Source organism: Arabidopsis lyrata, assembly GCF_000004255.2.
Source record: "Arabidopsis lyrata subsp. lyrata unplaced genomic scaffold ARALYscaffold_7, whole genome shotgun sequence".
NCBI lineage: Eukaryota > Viridiplantae > Streptophyta > Magnoliopsida > Brassicales > Brassicaceae > Arabidopsis > Arabidopsis lyrata.
Window position 1 is genome coordinate 21,626,674 of NW_003302549.1, and position 16,098 is coordinate 21,642,771.

The following is a 16,098-nucleotide window of genomic DNA, read 5'->3' on the forward strand; positions in this document are numbered from 1 at the left end:
CTACTGTATCTCGCCGGAGACAGAGGATGCGATGAGACCCAGAGGAGATGAGACCCAGAGAAGACAGACGAGGCGATTTTGGAACGGATTCTAACTAATTGAAAGCAGATAATGATTAAATGGTCGAGATGAGATCGATTTTCGGGTTGTTTGGTCGGAAAACGGCTTCAAATCGGAGAGAAATCGGAAGTCGAACTCTCGGACCAAGCTTCGTGTCGAGAGAGATAAGGAAAGAAACCGTAGATTCCCAAATTTTTTTCTCCCCCAAATGATTTTAATTTTCCAATTACAAAAAATAAAAGACCAACCAGACGCTGCCACGTCAATCCCACATCCGGATGTAACCTTACATCCGACTTCCGACTCCAATCTCACTTTTCTCTTATTTTCAATTATTTTAATGCTCACACCCGAGGAGAAAATGTACCACTGCGTGTGCTCTTACGCGTAGATCAAATTGCGTCTATATACACATGTGTGAGTTAGGTGATCATGAGTCTCGTGACTCGCCTTTCAGTTTATTTTTCTCATTAGAAATAAATTAAAATCCATGGTACAAATATTTTTGGTTATTCTTTCTTGTAGTTGAATACATTTTTAATTCTTATGATATAATTTATCACACATTTTAATTATGTTATATCTCACTGACAGTTGATAATAAATTTTAAACTTTGATTTCTTATTCTATTTTATTTTCTGGTAAATTATTGTTAAATTTTGTTATGTAAATTTACATAACCATAGGAGATATGTATGTAGTCAAGTGGTTAAATCTATTTAACTCTATATTTTTCACTTGAGGTCGATTCTATTAAGTGACGTTACCATGTGTAGTCAGGGCCGGCTCAAAAATTTATTGGGCCGTATGCTATGTTACAATTTTTTGTTACATAATGGTCTAAATTAGCATTTAAAAAATTAGACTCTATTTTATAATTATTTGAATATTTTGGATCCTAAAATACAAAGAAACAAAAATTGGGACTCTGTACTCTTGCACAGTCAGCACACTCCAAAAACCGGAGCTGTGTTGTAAGGATTGAATATGGATTGAGCCTTGTCGTAAAGATGTAAAAAAAAAAACATAACGATGAGATGTAGCCCTAATATATTAACGTTTAAGGAATAAAGATACTGCTCTAACTCCTGTTTGAAAAATCGCTAGGCGCTAGTCGGACGCTCGGTATGGGCCTAGCGATTAATCGAAAAATCGGATTAAAATCAGAGATTAATCGGAGATTAGTTTTAGGGTTATTTTAATATTTTTAAAACATATTAGTCCAATATTGTTTTTAAAATTATAGTAAACACATAAAACTATATTTTTGAGATAAATTTTTATGATTTTATTACAAATTTATGATTTTTTATTAAAATTTGAACATAAGTCATTGTAAAACATCACAAAATCCTAATTTAAATGATTGAATAACAAAAATAAAAAAAAATTTATACTTGTAATCTGAAAATAATCGGGATATGTAAGATTAGGCGGGAAGTAATCTCATTAGACGGAAAATAATCGGTAACTGATTTCTTTAAAGACTTAGTCATTAATCGTGGTGGATAGGGTGTGTCTAACGATATAGCGGAGAGTAATTGGGGTAGGCGATAATTTTTAGAACAGGGGCTCTAACTCGTAATTATCAGTGATTACCTTCTTTAGTTTGAGGGATTATCTTCCATAAAAATACCATCAGTTTAGTTCAGATGAATAAGACAACTTTTTGTTTTTGACAAATTGATCATTTGTCTTTTACCAAAAAAAAAAAAAATTGATCATTTGCGTTACAGTATACGCCACGTGCTTGGTAATAAAAGAATTCTGAATTATGTCTTCTTATTATAAAATGTAATTAATGCGAAAGCACATTCTCTTACTTTTTCATCATTTAATATTAATCATATTTATACAACTATTTTACTCCACCACTCTTTTCCACGATCTATGGATGATCTGCAAGGCGCCACGCATGAACAAACAAAACTAATTAAAAATAAATAAATCTTTACATATTAATAATATCTCTGAATTTAGATCAAATATTAAATGACATCACTGTAATACCAACAGTTTCTGAACGTAATATGTAAACATTTTATTTCTGTTTACCTACATGATAAAAGTTAAATATTCTTTAGCTATTCAGTCAATAACCAAGGAATAATTAACGTAAATTTTTTTAAAGCTGTTGGTTGTGTCATAATGATAATACAATTGCAGTTTTCTATATAAACTTAATCTTGATTTGAATCAACTACACTGGGTGGTATCCACTGCAAATAGATTCCAGATTCCAGGTTCTGCTCAATATAACAATTCTTGTTTTTGTTGTGTGTATAAAGTGCTGATAATTCATTTTGTTGATAAAAGATTATATTGAAAATGATATTTTACATATTTTCAAGTATTGCCAAAAAGTCATTATCTAAGAAAAAAAGTTAGTCCATTAATTAACTTTTATTTTTCGTCTGAATAATTCAATATAAAAGTATCAATTGTGTTACAAAAAATACAAAAGAGATCAAACAGAATCACTAACAGAGAGAAAAATAGTACTCCTTCTGTTTTAATATATAAGATGTTTTAGAGTTTTTATTTTGTTTCAAAATATAAGATGTTTTGTAACTTTCTATGTAACTTTAAATATATTTGATATTTTATGATTGTTTGTATTCTATAGTCTATTTTCTAATTGGTTGAATTTTTTTAAATCAACTCTGAAATAATAGTTTTAAAAGAGGAAATAAATTTTCTTAAAATATATGTTTTTACCCCAAACATCGTATATTTTGAAACAGAGGGAGTATTACCGAACCGTAATAAAACTCTGGAAAGCCGGTCTATAACTCTTGGAAGACAGAAGCCAATTAGTCAAAATAGAAAAAAAGAAGTCAATGGAACTTGGGCCTTTAGCCCGTAAACTTGTGTATTTTATTTGCCGTCCAATAATATTTTGGCCCATTTATTCTACATGATACTCCTTTCGTTTTTACTTTTTTTGCTTCAATTATTTTTATTAACGACACTCGAATCAAATGCCACAAAAACATAGCGGGAATGTCTTTGTAGAATTTGCGTAAATTTCCATATATTTTTTTAGTTCCCAGTAAACTTTTGTTTTTACTAAATATAAAAAAATAAAAAAAAAGGATCCTAAAACTTTCCCCGTAATTAGCCATATTTTTCATCTCCTTTTTCTTGTATTTTTTGTGGACAACCAATAGAGAGGAAAAAAAAAAACTGGAAATTTTGATTCCTTTTCCGGCTAAGGATCAACCGTCGTAATTTGTCTGTTGAATTTCTGCGAGACCATTCAACATCCTTGGCCTTTCAAGAAATCTCTCTCGAGGTTTCTCATCGCGTTTCATACAAAATTTCGGTATCATATTTGTGAATTTGAGCTGATTTTTTCCTGTTGATTTGTTCAGCAGTATTTTATATGTTACCTGTAAATTAGATTCATTTTAAAACTTATTGCTTCCGTTTTCACCAAAATAAACAATGTTTTAGGCTTTGCTTTCTTATTTAAATTGATGTTTTTGGATTTCTAGGCAAGTTTCTTTATATTTTCAAACAAACCTGTATAAAATAATGATCCTTTCGTTAGTGTAATTTTCAAAAATAAATAAATGAATTTAAAATATATCATGTGAATGAATGAGCTTAACAAAAAAAACAAAACAAAAAAAATCATGTGAATGAATGAATGAATGATCCCTCGATAAGAATAAGAAAACTTACTTCGGTGCGAAATATATATAGAATCTGTAAATTCATAATTCTTCAATTATATATTTCCACTTAACATTGACAAATGTCAAGTTCGTAAATAATAAAAAAATGAATCTAAAAAACTTTTGGTCATTTTGGATGTTTTTAATATGTATAAAAAACTCTAAAACCCAATAATATTATCTATAGCGTTTGGGTTTTTCCCCAGCAAGGTTTATAAATTTAACATTTGAATCGAAACAGTTAGCTTATAACAGCTCAATTTGGTATGGTTTTCGTCATGCAGCAACTATTTTTGAAAATTTATCGTAGGAAAGTTGATAACTAATGCTCATGAAAATGAGTACGTACTTGCTTTTACATGCCCAGAAATGAAAAATCGAATCAAAGAAGGATCCAGCATGATTGGTGTTTATGGAAGATCAGATGGATCAAGCAGCATTCTGAGTTTTAATGGATCCGAAAGTCGTGAAAGTATAGATGACACTAAGCAAGGTAAATGTTCTTTTACTGTCTTCTTTGATGTTCTATCTTTTCTTTTGCAACATAATGAGATATATGTTTTATTCATCTTCTCTTTGTTCTTAACCATTACTTGGCTTCCAGGTCATCAAAGTTTAGTAGAATGGTTAAATGAGACACTTCCTTATTTGAATTTACCATGGGAGGCTTCAGAGGAAGAATTGAGAGCATGTTTGCTGGATGGAACTGTCTTGTGCAATCTCTTGAATCAGCTTAGTCCCGGTTCGATGCGAATGGTACTTGATTTTGTGTAAACCTTTTGGTTTTTCTTTACGTAATTTTTTTTTCTTTTGTTTTCTATATATATGTGAATCTTCTAGTTCTGTGATTTTTACTTTGATTTACTCTCTTTGGACTAAACATGTAGGGAGGTAGCTTTGAGCCTGGTTGCGTAAATAATGAGCGGTTTTTGGCAGCTATGGATGAAATGGCATTGCCGAGATTTGAGGTTTCAGAGTTAGAACAGGTTTGTCTATTTATTAATATATATTTTTTCTCTGTTTAAAAATATAATGTATCAAAAGAAAATAATTGCTAGAGTGGTTTTGGATTGCCACATTTAATTTAGTTTGATTGAATTCAATCTCATGGATAAGTTCAATATAGTTTAGCATTATAGTAAAATCTTCTATACATTAATAAACACTATACTAATCCAAATTCGGATATCGATGCAGGGGGATATGATTCCAGTTATACAGTCTCTTAAGGCACTTAAAGCTAGTTTCTCTGATGATGGATATGATAAGAATACACTTTGTGCAAGAAGAAGATGGAGTTTTCCTGAGAACCATTGAAAGGTAGTTGATAGCAACTTTAATGATGGAGGATCACAGTTTAAGGAAGCATCTGAGATCAATACGTCTCATGCTCAAATTTTGGACTTACTAAAATCAAATAGTTTACAAGTAAAACTTTCTAACATCATCTTAGTCAATTTGTTTCAACTTTGATGATTGTGGTTTGATATTCTTAAACCATAAACCTTTAACTTCTAATTCAAAAACTTGTTTTCCTTTCTTGATTGGTAGAATACTTCTACACGATCGTTATTTGACATGCTCGATAGGCTTCTTGATGAGAGCCCACAGAAGATGAATGTGTCCCATGTAAGGAAAGGATTTTGCAATGTTAGTTCATGAAAATTATTTCTCATGTCTTCATTTTTCTTTCCTTGCTCTTTTATTCAGGTTTTTGTATCTATCTTAAGAGGCATTGCGCAAGTTGTGGAGCAACGGATCTCAAATCAAGCTGAGAACCTAAAAAACGTATGATTTACTCAAAAAAATTTCTATTTTTCCATGGACAAATCATACTTCTTTAGAAAACAAAAAAATATATTAAATAACAAATATGATTTTGTGCAGCAAAATATACTCTTTAGGGTTCGTGAAGAAAAATATAGATCAAGAATAAATGTATTAGAAACTTTGGCATCTGGAACAACAGATGAGAATGAGGTACTAATTCTCAATTTATGTCTCTAATTGCAGATGTCTTTTCATTTAGTTACCACTTTTGTTTCAATTTTTTTACTATATATGTTGTGCTCTGTAGCTAAGGTCAAAAGAAAAAGATGTCCTCCAAATAGAAAAGGAAAAAGAGCGTAGTGATGCTGAACTTTCTAAGTTGAAGCAAGAACTTGAAATTGTGAAAGAGACACATGAAAAACAGTTTTTGGAACTAGAATCAAATGCTCAAAAAGCTAAAGTTGAGTTGGAGAAGCAATTAAAGGAATCAGAGTTACGTGTGGTAGAAGCAAAAGAACTTGAGAAGTTATGTGAAACAAAAACTAAAAGATGGGAGAAGAAAGAGCAAACATATAAGAGCTTTATAAACCACCAGACAGAGGCTTTGCAGGTTATTTGACTTTATTGATAGTTTTGTAAATATGATCATAAGCTATGGTAATTCTTTAACTATCATCGAGTTGTGTGAATTCTGCAGGAGTTGAAAGCTACTTCTATGTCTTTAAAACATGAAGTCCTAAAGACAGGAGAGAACTACTTCAAGGATCTAAATTACTATGGTAAGATTGATTGTTGTAAACCCTTTTTTTTTGGCTTTATGCTTTTGTATATTACTATTTGTCAATTGAATTTTGCTTTCATGTTTTTGATTTGTAATTTTAATTCACCTCTTAGGTATAAGGCTCAGAGGAGTGGCTCATGCAGCAAAAAATTATCAGATAATCATTGAAGAGAATCGAAGACTTTACAATGAAGTGCAAGAATTAAAAGGTATAAATTGTGAAATGTGTTTTGGCGCCAGGATATCGAAATAAAGTTTTGGTGCCAAGATATCGAAACTTGGATTGGCGCAAAAATTGTTGAATCTTAAAATCACAACTTCCTCACGTTGAAAATATATTAGCAAACAAAACCAGTTTAAAATACAGCCCTAACTCTACTTCGTTTGTTTGAGCCTTTTTGGATGGGAAGGTTTGCTTCTTGCCATTTTTAACTTTTGTATGTTCTGTTGCTTGTAAAAAGGAAATATTAGAGTGTATTGCCGGATAAGACCATTCCTTCAAGGACAAAACAAGAAACAAACATCAATAGAGTACACAGGTGAGAATGGTGAACTGGTGGTTGCAAATCCCTTAAAGCAAGGCAAAGATACGTATCGGTTATTCAAATTCAACAAAGTCTTTGGCCCTGCATCAACTCAAGGTTTAAGCCTCTTCCATTTATTTGACATTTTTGTGATATCATTTAGGACCATTCTTTATTAGATTAGAGAAGGATATCACAAAAATGTCAAATACTTCATATATAAAAAAGTATAGTTTAGGACTTGTCTGAATTTGTCTTATATGCAGAGGAAGTTTTCTTAGATACTAGACCGTTGATTCGATCCATTCTTGATGGCTACAATGTATGTATATTTGCTTACGGCCAGACAGGTTCTGGAAAGACTTATACAATGGTAAGCAACATGTCTAGTTTCGTTCTTTATATGTTTTTTTTTTTTGGTAAAAACGTTCTTTATATGTTTATACATCATGATTTTCCAATTTCAATTCTAACCATTTTATCAACCAACTATCTAGGTTGAAAGTTTTTCAGCAAAGGTTTTGACCATTTTTGTTGGTCAAAACATTGTTAGAAATTTGACATGGATAAGTTGACAATTAGTGAATTGATTCATATCTATTTTATACTACTTTAGGTCACATCTTATTTAAGATGTGGAATTCCTAATATTTGATATGAAATATTATAGTATTTTCAATTTGTTAACACAGAGTGGACCAAGCATAACTTCAGAAGAAGATTGGGGTGTTAACTATCGAGCTTTGAATGACTTGTTCCACTTAACTCAAAGTAGACAAAACTCAGTTATATATGAAGTTGATGTTCAAATGGTTGAGATTTACAATGAGCAAGTTCGTGATCTACTATCTGAGGATGGTCCTAATAAAAGATATCCTTCTTTAATCTAATAAAATTTGAAAATTTTGTGATATTATTTATTTTCTGTTACAAATATTAAATTTCCTTAACTTGCATACACTTGGGATTTGGAATACTGCTTTACCAAATGGCCTCGCAGTTCCTGATGCAAGCATGCATTCTGTAAAATCAACTGAAGATGTTCTCGAATTGATGAATATTGGGTTGATGAATAGAACTGTTGGTGCCACAACCCTTAATGAAAAGAGCAGTAGATCACACAGGTCTGAATAAAGTTGTTGCGGTTTAACATGTTTCTTCTAAATTGAGCTATAAGACATTTGCTTTGTCCTTTTCTTTTTTTGCAGTGTTCTTTCTGTTCATGTACGCGGTGTTGATGTCAAAACCGAATCCGTCTTGCGTGGTAGTTTGCATTTGGTTGATCTTGCTGGAAGTGAGAGAGTTGGTCGCTCTGAAGTAACCGGAGAGAGACTCAAAGAAGCTCAATATATAAAAAAATCATTGTCTGCTCTCGGAGATGTTATATTCGCTCTCGCACATAAGAATCCTCATGTACCGTATAGAAACAGCAAGCTAACACAAGTCCTCCAGAATTCTTTAGGTACTATATATATGTGATACACTTTCATAAATGTTTTATTATTTGACATTGTTGTTTGCTTCAATTCTCTGATGATTTAATTTTTTAGGAGGACAAGCAAAAACTCTTATGTTTGTTCAAATTAATCCTGATGAAGATTCATATGCTGAGACTGTAAGTACTTTGAAATTAGCGGAAAGAGTTTCTGGTGTCGAGTTAGGTGCAGCTAGAAGCTATAAGGAAGGACGAGATGTTAGACAACTCATGGAACAGGTGCTTACATTATTCTTCATGTCAAAGTTTTATAACTTATGGATATGTACTTGTATTTTGATAATCCTTGAAAATCTTGATATTGCATGCAGGTATCGAACTTGAGAGATATGATTGCCAAGAAAGATGAAGAACTTCAAAAGTTTCAGAACGTAAACGTTATCCAAAAACGTGGATTAAGCAAACTAAGAATTGTCTCTCCTACTAGAAGACATTCTTTAGGAGGAGCTTTAACAAATTCTCCAAGAAGAAGACAAGGGTCTGGTTTACTTGGAAGAACAACTTCAGATTCAGCAGATGAACGTCGCAATCAAAATGAATCTCGATCATCGTCTAAGTTTTCTGGTGGGGCTAAAGACAATGATATATTTGAGGATATTGAACTTTTAGGCCTTGAAGATTCAGATAATGAGGAAAGATTGAGTGATATCTCTGATAGTTGTCTTTCAATGGGAACAGAAACTGATGGCTCGATTAGTAGCGGTGCGATGGGGTTGACACTCTTCCCTGAAACCTCAAATCCTCCTGAAATGTTTGAACAAAATGATAAGTGAGTATAGTTCCTAATTACTTTCATTTTTAAATCCTATTTTGAAAGAAGAGTTACATTGTGTTTAGAGTTCATTGTTTATCTACTAATTGCAGAGCTAATCAGTGGCGGAGGTAGAAATTTATGTTATGGGGGTCAAAATTTTTTTTTTTAATATAAGATAATACACTAAAAACTTTAATATTTTTTTTGGTGTTTTGTAAAAACTGAAATAATATTAGGTGAGTATTTCTTTTATTTAAAGTTAATTATGGGTCTAAAATTTTAGTGAAAATCAAACTTTCAAATATTTAAACTATAAGTTGCAATATTAATTTTGTATTGGGGTCAAAATTTATTATAAGTTGGGGTCGTTAGAATTATTGCTAATGACATATAATGGATTTTTAAAAATTCATGGGGGTCAACTGACCCCCCTATCAAACCTCTGCCTCCGCCACTGGAGCTAATGTTGGAACATCAAAGCCAGTGAAGCATACACCAAGAGCAGACAAAACCAGACCTTCTCGTCTGTCGATTTCTAACACTTCAGCTAAGGCTTTAACAAGTAACCCCACTTTCATCAACTCTTTGAGTATTTTTCCTTAAAACCAAAGCTTCTTGTCTATTTGTAAAGTAAACATAGATTAGATAGAATTTTGTCAAATATTATTAGGAGCTTGATTCTTACAAGATCATAATGTGTTTCTCTGTTGATCTCAGGTTCTAAAAGACCAATCACTGGATTTTCATCTTCAGTAAAACCTCTTAACATTAAGAGATAAAAAATATTTTTTTCCGATAACGTTATTCATTGTAGATTAAAATCGATGCACAAAAGCTTTTTTCTTCTACACATTAACTAACCTTGTTTTGTTTACGCGAAAATGGAAAGTAAGTAAGTCCAGTTTGATCAATTTATCATTGGAAAATGCTTATGATCAATTCTGGACCAGATATCCCATTGTGTATGTTCCCAGAAGCTTTTGACTTTTTATTTTATTAGGGCATTTTCTTATAAATAGATTATATGAAGAGTACTAAATTATGTAAATAATTGAAATTGTTCAATACGAACTATTTATAGATTCCAATGATATTATTATCTAATGCAATTAACGGTCTTATCCTGTTTATCTAATGAATTTTTATTTTGCCCTTAAACCCGCAGTCTTATCATAGACCTAAAATGTAAACACCAAAGCTGCCAGAGTCATTCCCCAAAATATTTCATTATTTCCTGAAAAATAAAATAATCCAAATATTACACAACAGATATAATACTGATAATAAATAAAAAATAACGCATAGAACAATTGTTACACAAAAAAGTAGATATGCTCACCTCTGATGGAGAAAGAACCGCTATGGTGATACGGTGATGGAAGCGGCGGCAGTGGTGGAGTTGTGATATAATAATTCACAAAACAGTTAGGAGTGAAGATCATAGCCCAAAATTTGTCACTACAACAGTCGATAATTTCTTGCAACGCATATTCCAGACATATGGTACAGTTTTCAGGATTCAAATGTGGACTACACTGAACAAGAGAGTCGAGATCGTAGGAGCCATCAAATCGAGTCACATCCAAGTAATAATACGGCGTGAGAGCTGAAGACAACATAGATGATCTTACGATAACCTCTCCCATTTTCTTCAACAATCTCTTTCTGAATGGACCTAGTGTTTTCGGTATTGGATCATCGGCGCTCCAAATGCTATAAGGCTTGGTCTCTAAAGTCGATAGGAAGAACTTATCTGAGTAATGAACCATACAATCCAAGTAGTAAATGATTGCTTCTCAATGGTTAGTACAGTTTTTGACAATCTCGATTGTTGCGTTCTTGACGCAGGCGTTGCAAGTTGTTATGTTGACGTCTCCTGTGCATAAAAACATTCCATAGACTGTGTCGGAAGCTAGACCAGTTGTGAGATTGTAATAGTTAACGATGGATGATTTGTTGCGAAAAGTAGAGAGCATGGTGTTGAGGTTTGTGTTGTAAGTTGTGTTGTGAGTGATGTTTCTGGATGATTTGATGCAGAAAGTGTCCATGTGGTCGGATTCGGACATGGTCTGGTTATTGGTGAAGTAGAGACAGAAGAGAGAAGCGAAGCAAAAGAGAGCAGAGAGTTTCTTTGTTGTTTCCATGTTTTTTTTTTCTGAGATTATATGAGATAAAAGAGGAGACTAATCTCAATTCCTCCTTAGAGTCAAAGAATTAATCTATATACTCTCCTCTAATCTACATACTCTCCTCCTTTTAATGAAAGGAGAAAACTACCCCTTTACTAGGTATACGTGGTACAATTGGTATCCTAGTTGTACCCTCCTAGTTGTACCAGACCTTAGTTGTACCAGACCTTAGTTGTACCCGAATATTCCCGAATATTCCCTAGTTGTACCAGTTACAACCCGAATAAAAGGATTCGAACCCTGGGGGCGCGCGCGTGCGCATGGAGCTCGCAACCACTGAGCTATTGTGTTTTTCGTTGAACATTTACCGATTTAATTGTATTTAACCTTTATCACCCGAAATCAACCCTCATTAAGGGTAATTTTGTCTTTCTACCATTGAGGAGTATTTGAGACAAAATTTGGAGCTTGAGGAGCCCCTGAGAATTTGTTCCGATAAAAGAGAAGAAGAAGGTCGTTGATTTAAACAGTTCATTGGTCTTTATTATTTTTCCAGATTGGTCTTTATTTTTTTGTTTTTCGGTTTGGTAATGCAGCGAGATATGTATTTATATTATCTTTTAATTTATTAATTATAATTATTCTAGAATATTCTATGTTTTAGGGTTTTTATGTTTTATTATAAATAGCCTTCTTAGGTCTCCTATTGTATTCAGTTATTGATGAATTAATTAATCGAAAGATTTAAAGAGGTTTTGGATAAACCACTGTGAAAAGTATTCACAACCCCAAGAGCTTTTGCGAGAGCCCTAAGAGAAGCCCTAGTTTCCGGGTATTCTCAGAATCAACGGATCTAGTTCTATCCCTAAAAGCTTCCGCTTCATCATTTGGTCTTTGTTTTTTACTTGGATTCTCCCAAAAAGAGTTGACAAAGGGTGAATATATATTTCAAGTGGGAGTTAATCAAAGGGATAAATTAATCAATTAATGCGAAGAGAAGGAGAAGAGAGCAGAGAGCTTCATTGATGTTAACATGTCTAAATTTCTTGTATGGTTTATGAGATAAGGTCGTTGATTTAGCAAGTTCGTAAATTGGTCTTTGTTAAGTTTTAGTTTTTGATATTTCTCTAAGATATATATTTCTTCTTTTCCTTGGATTCTCCCAAAATGACTTGACTAATGGTGTGATAATATATATTTCAAGTGGGGATTAATTAAGGGTACAAATTAACTATGAGATGTGAAACCGATAGTGAAAAATAATGTATGAAATGTAACTAGTGACACTTTTTGGATTTTTAAACTAGTGAGATCAATCATTTTTTTTTTTACTTTATTTGGGAATTTTTTACAACCTCTATTTGACGTATAAATTAAAAGAGTTATACATGGTCATTGATATACAAGTAATTACAAATAAATAGATATTAAAGAACGATAAAACGAAAGAATTGTAATAAATAAAAACGAAACAATCGGAAAAAGTTAATTTCTTGGTTACAATTCCGTGTATTTGATCTTAAATTGAGGATATCTTCATACTAAGCTATTATCAACTTGATAAAACTCTAATATTTTTGTCACTTTAATTTTTGTTTATGCATGTGAAATCAGGATCACCCTTGGTTATTAAAAAAAAGAGATGAAGTCAATTTTTCTGTACAATCAGTTGCATGTTCAGTTGTTGTTCCTAATAGGAATTTCACAATATTTTTCATCCCCACATGTATATATGTATCAAAATCAAATGAATTAAAAACACAAAATCATTATAAAAAGAGGATCCTTACAACAACTGAATTGTATCACCACATCAAAAGAGGAAAATAAATTGAAGCATAATTAACGGAAACAATGTTTTTTTGTTTTGCTCTTAGCAAAAAATTCCAAATCGAAACTCAAACAAACGTTTTTTCTAATATATGTATCGATCATAAACCCAAAAATGCAAACACCCAAACGGCCACAGCAAGAGCCATTCCCCCAAGTATTTTGTTATTTCCTGTGAAACAAAACAAAAAAATCCAAACATTACAAGATTGATGACCATAATGCTAAAAGAAAAATACAAGAGAGAATTAATGTTGCAGTAATTTTGTTTTTTTTGTTTTTTTTTATATACCCGATCGGCTGATTTGGTCAGCTTCGGGGATAACACACCGAAGTGCTACCATGTGGATTTGTCGCCAATACCTAGATGTCAGACTACTAGAGGTATCCAGATAGCCTAATCCCGAATACCATGTGAATTGTTTGGGGTAAAGCCCAAACCCAGACTTCCCACACAAATGTAATTTTTGTTTCTAGTAGGGGTGTCAAAATGGGTAACCCGACCCGACCCGACCCAAACCCATATGGGTTCGAGTGTTTAATGGACGGGTTTGATCCGACCCATATATTTATATGGGTTGAATTTACATACCCAAACTCATTATTGTAGAAATCCATTGGCTTAATGGGTTATATGGGTACCAATATATATGTATAATAAAATATATAAATAATAAAAATCCAAAAAAAATAACATAAAATTGTAAACCAATAAAAGTTTTTAAATAATAAATTTAAAAAATCTAGTTATTTTACTTTTTACTTTTATTTTACATATATTTTACATATATTTACTTTTTACTTTTAATAATAAATAAATTAAAATAATATTATACATATATTTTACTTTTTACTTTTATTTTTAGGTAAAATGTAAACTTTAATAGTTATTTTAGATATTTTACATATATAGTTGTAAAGAAAAGAAGATATTTTACATATATTTATATAAATTTTACATAATATATCAATATAAATATATATAAATTTTACTTTTTAGTTTTGGTTATGAAACTCATGGGTAACCCATGACCCTAATGGGTTTTACCCATTAAACCCATAACCCTAATAAGGTAATCCATTAAAACCCATTTATATATATGGGTAAAAAAATTCTACCCAAACCCACTAAAATCATGGGCGGGTTTGGGTAACCCATGGGTATTAACCCATTTTGACACCCCTAGTTTCTAGGATGGATCGAACCTGGGTTAGTTCTTTCCAACCTTTCGCCAATTCTCCCTTACCATTACACCACGGCCGTGTGGGCAGTAGTTTTGTTCTTTATTGTCTTAAATGGAATACATCGAAACATGTTTTATATAATCGAAAATTTACTATAATAGTCTAATAGGTTTTAAATTTTTTAAGTATACATAACTTGTCAAATGTACGAACCATCTACTCTGTATAAATAAAAGTATATATAACAACCCATCATTATTTCATATGTATGCTTACCTCTAATGGAGAAGGAACCGCTGCGACTTGGCGGTGGAAGCGGTGGCAATGATGAAGTTGAGGTATCAAAACTCACTAAACATTTGGGAGTGAAGATGAAAGCCCAAACCTGATCACCACAGCAGTCAGTGAGTTCTTGCAACGCAAGTTTCAGGCATGTGGTGCAGTTTGTTGGATCCAAATGAGGACTACACTGAACAATAGACTCAAGATCATACAAGTTATCGAATCTAGTTGTATCCATAAGATAATATGGCGAAAACGATGAAGACAACAAAGATGATCTAACGATAACTTCTCCCATTTTCTCAGACAGTCTCTGTCCAAATTTACCATATGATTTGGGTACTAAATCGTGAGATGACCACCAAATGCTAGGCTTGGTCTCTAGGGTCGTGAGGAAGAACTTATCTGAGTATCGAACCATACAATCAAAGTAGTAAATGATTGCTTCTCGATGGTTAGTGCAGTTTTTGGTAATCTCGATTGTTGCCTTCTTGACGCAGGCGTTGCATGTTGTTCTGTTGACGTCTCCTGTGCATAAGAACATTCCATGGACTGTGTCTGAAGCTAGACCGGTCGTGAGATTATAGTAGTTAGCGAATGATGATTGGTTGCTAAGAGTAGAGAGAAGAGTGTTGAGATTTTTGTTGTAAGTTGTGTTGCTAGTGAAGTTTCCGGATGATTCGTTGCAGAAAGTCGCCATGTGCTCGGATTCAGAGATAGCTTGGTTAATGGTGAGAAAGAGGCAGAGGAGAACAAAGAGTTTCTTTGTTGCTTCCATGTTATTTTAGTCTTTTTAGAGGTTATGAAATAAAAGAGAAGAAGAAGAAGAAAAGATTATATATAGAGAGATTAGAGAGAGGTCGTTGATTTAACATGGGTCTTTGTTATCTTTTAGATTGGTCTTTGTTTTTTACTTGGATTGTCCCAAAAAGAGTTGACTAATGGTAATGGATGAGAATATATATTTCAAGTGGGGATTAATATAGGGGACAAATTAATTAAGAGATGTGAAACCGATAACAATGTGAAAAAATGTAAGATAATGTTATCAGTGAAACCTATGAATCTATAAATGTCACCATATATTAATTGGAACGAGGTGACTTGGTTGTGCCGACATGTGAAAATTTAGAATTTTAAATTTTTTAATAATATGATTTGTTGATTATTTTGAAAATTATTGCGCACGATGAACACTTGTGTTAGATGATTTTTGAAATTGTTGAGCATTAGATTATAGATTAAATTTAAATAATATTCATGTAACTTTCTTATGAGTTTTCAGTTTAAGATTTACTATGTACATATGCTATACATAATACATCATACAGTACAACAAATACTAATTTAATATGTATTGGAAATATATATAATAATTGGCAATATATGATTTATGTTACATGATATATCAAAAAATATTTAGGATTTAGGAGTGATAGACAAGTTTAGGTTGCAAAAGAAGAGAGTGGTAGAGGCTTTGCTCAAAAATCATCCAATGCCACATAATTTAGGAGTTAGGATTGATAAACAAGCCTTTTTAATTTTTCCTCGATCATTCTCTTCTTTCGTCCATATGGGTCTCCTCTTGTGGAGTGAAGTCAAGAGTT

The 16,098-nt window shown here is 32.2% G+C and overlaps 3 protein-coding genes across 3 annotated transcripts; 1 reads left to right on the plus strand and 2 right to left on the minus strand.

Annotated features, from left to right (window-relative positions):
* Nucleotides 1-4,041: 4,041 nt before the first annotated feature.
* On the plus strand, nucleotides 4,042-9,935 carry LOC9306715 (kinesin-like protein KIN-14K). Its single transcript, XM_021018503.1, is given in 19 exon segments — nucleotides 4,042-4,497; nucleotides 4,629-4,709; nucleotides 4,963-5,169; nucleotides 5,293-5,370; nucleotides 5,452-5,529; nucleotides 5,629-5,721; nucleotides 5,824-5,859; nucleotides 5,861-6,121; nucleotides 6,209-6,290; nucleotides 6,406-6,501; nucleotides 6,754-6,933; nucleotides 7,083-7,189; nucleotides 7,509-7,674; nucleotides 7,817-7,940; nucleotides 8,025-8,278; nucleotides 8,367-8,530; nucleotides 8,623-9,080; nucleotides 9,491-9,627; nucleotides 9,783-9,935. Coding segments are annotated over 19 exon segments (3,051 nt in total). The 5' UTR covers nucleotides 4,042-4,110; the 3' UTR covers nucleotides 9,845-9,935.
* A 294-nt stretch (nucleotides 9,936-10,229) lies between these two features.
* Nucleotides 10,230-11,210, minus strand: LOC9304678 (cysteine-rich repeat secretory protein 59). The gene is given in 1 exon segment (XM_021019958.1): nucleotides 10,230-11,210. A coding segment is annotated over 1 exon segment (831 nt). The 5' UTR covers nucleotide 11,210; the 3' UTR covers nucleotides 10,230-10,378.
* Nucleotides 11,211-12,942: 1,732 nt separating this feature from the next.
* LOC9306716 (cysteine-rich repeat secretory protein 57) lies at nucleotides 12,943-15,403 on the minus strand. Its single transcript, XM_021019310.1, has 2 exons — nucleotides 14,486-15,403; nucleotides 12,943-13,196 (listed from the first exon to the last, which is right to left on the minus strand). Exons 1-2 carry the CDS (start codon nucleotides 15,267-15,269, stop codon nucleotides 13,126-13,128), a joined length of 855 nt encoding a protein of 284 aa, XP_020874969.1. The 5' UTR covers nucleotides 15,270-15,403; the 3' UTR covers nucleotides 12,943-13,125.
* Between the last annotated feature and the right edge of the window lie 695 nt (nucleotides 15,404-16,098).

Bases quoted from the DNA above. Each gene is read 5' to 3' on its own strand.
- LOC9306716 (XM_021019310.1), bottom strand. From the start codon at position 15,269: ATGGAAGCAACAAAGAAACTCTTTGTTCTCCTCTGCCTCTTTCTCACC. The intron at 13,197-14,485 runs GTAAGCATACAT...TTTGTTTCACAG, and splicing joins CGGTTCCTTCTCCATTAGAG to GAAATAACAAAATACTTGGG.